Genomic DNA, 6,415 nt, shown 5'->3' with positions numbered 1-6,415 from the left:
GCGGTAACATACGAATCTGTTTAATCTACTTGGGAAAACAATTTCAGAGTCAGTCAGAATAAAATCAAATGTTTACAAATTATAGAAATGTTTACCTGGCAATGAAAACTACACACGGCGATCGTGTGGGAAGTCTACCTACAGACTCCTCGAACCTTTTGCCAATTTTCCTTATAAACCCAATTGAATAAATTCAATATGCTTACCAAATGGTGGTGTCTGTCATTATAATTAGATTTTGGTCCCCTATTGGGGGGTTCACAACTGTGAGATCAGAATTTGTAATTGAATGTTACGAATGTAAATTGAATGTAAATGATACCTGTAGAAGAATACTTATTTCCATACAGGAGGTAGTTTGAATGGAGGATCTGGGGGAGGGCACACTTTTACGGGGCACACCACATTTCTCATATTTTATAACTTATTTTAGCTTTTCATTATGGCTGGGAGAATGAGACCATTTTACCAGGCGCACTGAGACAATTTAAATGATAGTTACTTTTTTGTACACACTTAACATTGTTTTTTGGTGAGCTTTAAGTGAGGAGGAGAAGAGGGGGAGCAGGGGGAGATGATGAGACTATAAAAATGAGGTGTGAGCTGCGCTGTGTGCTGCATCTCGGATGTTGCTGTTACATTTGCAAGAGAGAGTTCAAATGGTAATTCTCATGAGAGTCTTTTGTTTTCTCGAGATATAGCCCAGACTTGCTGGCACCCGCCTTGCAGTCACAAAAGGTCAGTTTGGTTGTCTGGATGCTGCTTTCTGTGCCAGCGTGCATGGATGTCTCATTAAGAGGACTAAGACTGTCAGTTGAGGACATGACTGCATATTCAGGACTCATTGTTAATGACTTTACCACTGCGCTTTTGCAGCTGAAATGATTTGGAGTCATCTTATTCTTTCACAATAATAAACATTTACTTTTTTTGTGAATTTGTATATGTTGTCCATATATGTTCTATACAATTGCCTTATAGTATTTCTTGATATCAGTCAGCTGTGACCCAAACAAAATATGTCGCCCACCTAGAAAGTTCTGTAAATAAAGGTTCTCTGGAGTTTACCTGCAAGGTTGATTAAAAGAAAACCAAAATTACCACTATATCACATATTTATTTACTGCCATTTTTAATCAGTATGATGCATAAATAAATCGATAATTAGTTAAATATGCGATTTGGAACAATTGCTGGAAATTGCACTTCAATGCAATGTATAAATTCATAAACACACCTATAGTATAAGGTGTGAAACCTTATTGATTTGTGCATAGTTTTCTTGATTTCAAGCCAGTTTCACAATTTCAACATGTTAAATAAAAATAGGAGTTAGCTAGATAGTGTTACAGTAAAATTGTTACATATTTAAATGAGCAGAATTCAAAATAAGGCTTGATACGTCACACAAACTAAATGTTTATTTTGTGTGACATAACATGTTTATCATCAACAAGTTTAAGATGTAGTGACAACTGGGTATTTGCCTAAGGCAAGTGACAGTTTTATCAACTGTCCCAGAACTCATTTACACAAACGACAGACAGACAGACAGACAGACAGACAGACAGACAGATAGACAGATAGATAGACAGATAGATAGATAGATAGATAGATAGATAGATAGATAGATAGATAGATAGATAGATAGATAGATAGATAGATAGATAGATAGATAGATAGATATGAGATGTTGTTTTGATTGTATTCAGGGTTATTACTGTAATAATTAATGGAAGGGGATAGTCCCGAGCTGTTAATTTGGGGCTCAGAGGCTCAGCCATGTCAAATCCCTCTTTAGCGACTTAAACCTGCATTCAAAGGTAACAGCCTAAGTTCACCTGCCCCACCCTCACTCACTCACTTACTCACTCACCCACCCATCAGCAGCCACCGTCATAAATCAGTGGTCATTCTTCCCTGTACATTTGAGAGCTTCATTACAACAGACATTGTTCTTTCTCTGCTAACTCTTTGGAGGAACATCTATAAATCCATCATTTTCAAAGGAGTTTTGAGGGAAATTTTGGGGACATTAATTACAGGCACCCAACAAAAAAAGAGATTCTCTGAGAACATCTCAACAAGAGCAGCTTCAAAGTAGAGCGTTTCTCTGATTGGGAAAGGAGGACCCGACAAACAACACTTCCTGAACCCCTGCCCTCCACCAGCTGCCAAAAATGGGGAATGCCAAAAGCAGTGCTATGTCCAAAGAGATCCTGGAGGATCTCAAACTCAACACCAAATTCTCAGAGAATGAACTGGCACAGTGGTATGAGAACTTCCAGAAGCAGTGCCCGTCTGGCCGTATCACACCAGAAGAGTTTAAGAAGATCTATGAACGTTTTTTCCCAGAAAGTGACGCCGCATCATATGCCCAGCACGTCTTCCGCTCCTTTGACACGAATGATGATGGAACGTTGGATTTCAAGGAATACATCATCGCTCTACATATGACATCAACTGGAAAGACGGAGCGGAAGCTGGAGTGGGCCTTTTCACTCTTCGATGTTGACAAGAACGGCTACATCACCAAGTCAGAAGTGAGAGAAATCTGCCAGGTAGGTCAAATGCTATATTCACAAATATGAAACCTTTGTGGCACTGTTGTGTGGCTTCTCTTCAAAATCATAGCATAAATGAGTGAGTGTATTTTTGTAGGGAGACTGGGGCTAGTCGTCACACTATTTTACTGCAATTTCTCAGAGTATCACATATTATTGAACATTTCACCCTTATTCCCCAGGAAAAAAATTGACCTTTAGTGAAAACATGCCCCAATATGCAGGGGATGTTGTCACACAGGGGCAAGTTGTCATAATGGAACCTGCCATTAAAAAGCCTATCATTTCAGTAAAACAATTATTAAATGAAAGGATTAAAAAAGAATGTAGGAACAATGTTGTACAATTTTTCAATGTATAACACTTAAAGAAGCGACAACATGCTAAGATGCCAACTTACCCCAACCAGTCATTTATAATAAATAAAGTGGTGTCCTGAAAAAAGTTCAACTTTTCGGTTAAACTCTGTCTTCATTATAGCTGACTCTTTTCTGAATGTATCCCAGTGTGGTTTTAGTGTTCACTTGTTACAAATGATTATATTAACATTTTAGAGGACAAAATTATTCTGATTTAAGATGTTTGAAACCATCTTGAAAAACATTAGACTCAAATCCTTATAGTTACTGAAATACATCCCTATGCAGTCTTAATACAGACCACTTCCCCCATGTGACAACTTGCCCCTGCCCCAATATAGTGCAGATGCATTCTAACCTTTCTCCTGATCAATGAACCAGACTTTAAATATTCTCTCTATTCTCATTCTAAGTTTTGTTTTGTCAGCAATGTACTGAACACAAACAAAGCACAAGGCATCATTAAAAAAGAAGCCACATGTCTTATCCTGTAACTTTGACTTAATAAGCCAGTGCCTCGGAGCATGGCTAATGGAATTGGCCGATCCCAGAATAATCCATCTGATACATGGTTTAGCTTGAACAATAAATGCACACAGAGGCCTTTTCGGAGGTGGACAGACAGGTGGCTGGGGGGATTACAGTGTGAGAGACTTTTTTTAGAAAGACTCTGGATCAGTGGGTCATAGAAGTCACAGTAAACAGTGGGAACATAAATTGCATATTACATGTCCAGGAGGACAAACATGAGGAAAAAAAAGCAAAAAAAAGAGTCACGGAGATTGGTACAGTAATATAAATTAAAGCACTGGAAGAGAGTACACCACCACGAAAACTTAAGATGCAATATGGATACTATTGGACAGGAGATACACTTACTTTTTTGATGCATTGTTTATGGCATTAAGGCATTTGTGGATGTATATTAAAATGGTTATTCTCACACAGCTAGTGTCAGATAGGCATTGACCTCATACTCAGGCTTTGTGATCACTGATTTGGTTGTTTATAAGTGTAAATGTCTCTGTCATCATGCCAGCGACTGAATGCCAAAGAGTAGCTGATTAAAGACTGGGCTTGTTGAGGCCAGTGAGTGGTTTTGGCAGCAGTGTTGGTACTGCATCTAATCTGTATTATTCTTACGTGTCTTATGTGTCAGAGATAAACATCTCCTCAGATCACTGAACCACTCAGATCCAGGTCAGCTGTGGTCAGGCAAAACTAAAGTCTATGTTAATAACCCTTGGCATTAGTGGTCCTAATCTATGATTACCTCCAGACAAGCATCATCAGAAGAGCAGATGGTCATTCATTTGACACTCCCAATTATGGCTGATGACTAATGGATGTGGTTTTCACTGTCTGAAAATGAATAATGTAATAAAATATGACATAGCCTGTATTGAGATTTAAGGTGTTTACTTTTGATGTATTGGGGAGAAAATGCTATGAGATTGGGAAATAGTGGCTAGACTAGAATAATATTATTAAAAGGCAAACAGATTATATATATATTATAACAATGGCCACAACATTAATATCAGTTAAATTTAAGTCGTTGTGTTTGGATATAAACCAACATTTTTCAAGTTGATTGATGTGCAATTTTCTTTGAGTTCCAAGCCCATAATGTGTAAATGAAAGAGAGAGGTTTTAGAAATTATTCAGGTTACACTATATTTCCACTTTGGACATTCTAACTTTGCAAGATTGTCAACTAACTAGCATTAATTTCCAACTACATGGCAACTAACTCTCATTAGAGAATTAGTAGACTGTTAGGTTAGGGTTAGTAGAATATGTTGACATGTACTTATAGTCAGTAGAATGTCTGTTAGGGGAGCATCATAATAAAATGTTAGCGGATGTTAAACAGACATGACTGGTATAGTTGATATGTAGTTGCAAAGTTACTTTAGGTAGAATGGTGTTTAGGTAGAACGAAATTAAGTGTTACAAGTATTCAACAGAGCATGAGCATTAGTCTGTTATTTTTCCTCCCTTCTCATCTTCACTTTTCTTCCATCTTGTTGATCTTCAGGCTATCTTTAAGCTGATCCCTAAAGAGGCCCAAGAGGATCTTCCAGAAGACGCAAACACTGCTGAGAAGAGAGCAGACAAACTGTGGTCGTACTTCAATAAAAAAGATAATGGTAATGTCTTTGTTTTTATATTTTAGTTTTTAAATAGGATAACTGTTTAACTATTTGAATATCTTTTAAAATAATACAATAGATATATTATTATCAAATATCTGCCATCCCTGGATACATGGTAAAAGTTTCAAGTCTGTTACTTTAAAATTTCATGATGGTAGATGGTACCATGGTAATGTCAAAAAGCTGCTGTTAAAAGCTATGTAATATTGTCCAGTAACATTGAGGGTTCTCACCCTCTCCTTCTCTTTTTTTTCCCAGAGCGATTGGCTGAGGGCGAGTTTATTCAAGGTGTTCTTGAAAATGAAGACGCTATCCACCTTATTCAATATGAGCCTAAAAAGTAACAATAAAACGAGAACAGTAACACTGTATTTTTATTATCATGTGGTTTCCTTTTGTGCCCCCCCCCCCCCCCCCCTTCTTTTTCATTTAGTTTGTTTTTAACTTTTACCCCTTTAATCTGGCCATATCTGTCTGTTTCTTGTATTAGTGTGAAATAATTTGGTCAATATCTGAAAGCCCATTAACTGCAATATATTTGGAGCGAGTCATGATAGATGGAGTGAGGGTAGGTTAAAGTGATTATTATTAAAGATTGTAAACTCATAGTAAAGTGTCACTGCTGGGAACATTATGTGTTGAACTGTGTGAAAAAACACTTTCTGAAAGATGAAATTATAACGATATACTCTTGAGCTGTAAGCAATCTTTTTTTTCTTTATAAAATGAAATGAGTGCTAGATAATTCATGTTCCTCTTGTAAAAGAAGTAAAATGCAGATGAAGGCCAACTAAAAAAAAATAAAAATAAAAATAAAAATTATCATCCAGGATGATTGCACAATATATTCATTAATGTTTGTCATTTAAATTGTGCAAATTTGTTTTTTGATGTCCATAGCTGAGGAATAAAACTAAAACAATAAAAGGCTACCATGAGTCTCACTATTCTGTGTCAGTATGAGTGAATTTGTGTGTAATTGTTTGGGTGAGGTGAAGAGTTCAAGTGAACCGCTGGAATGGGCAGCACATTAATCTCTGATGGTCTGCTAGAGGCCGAGAGGTTTAACATTCTCATGGCAATATTTACCCGTAATCCTAGATTATCTTTGTGTTTGTCAACGCATGGCAAATTTGGGCCAGATATATACTTCATGCACAGCACACAGGTAAATGCGAGTCTGTATGTGAGTACTTTCTAATATTGTGTTGAAGAGTCATCATTATGCTCTTTATAACACTGTTTACTAACCGTTCCTTTCCTCACTTTCTTAGTCCAAGTCAGGATTACTAACATAATCGCCTGTCCAACATTGCAAAGTAGACATTTCAAA

At 37.0% G+C, this 6,415-nt stretch overlaps 1 protein-coding gene across 1 annotated transcript; it reads left to right on the top strand.

Annotated features, from left to right (window-relative positions):
- The first annotated feature begins 1,519 nt into the window (after window positions 1–1,519).
- Window positions 1,520–5,901, top strand: rcvrn2 (recoverin 2). Its single transcript, XM_084089202.1, has 3 exons — window positions 1,520–2,561; window positions 4,965–5,076; window positions 5,341–5,901. Exons 1-3 carry the CDS (start codon window positions 2,181–2,183, stop codon window positions 5,424–5,426), a joined length of 579 nt encoding a protein of 192 aa, XP_083945328.1. The 5' UTR covers window positions 1,520–2,180; the 3' UTR covers window positions 5,427–5,901.
- The last annotated feature ends 514 nt before the right edge of the window (window positions 5,902–6,415 follow it).

Source organism: Abramis brama (genome assembly GCF_963993115.1).
Source record: "Abramis brama genome assembly, chromosome: 17".
In the NCBI taxonomy this organism is placed as follows: domain Eukaryota; kingdom Metazoa; phylum Chordata; class Actinopteri; order Cypriniformes; family Leuciscidae; genus Abramis; species Abramis brama.
The sequence above is the reverse complement of the archived record's forward strand: the minus strand, read 5'-3'. Positions and strand labels throughout refer to the sequence as shown.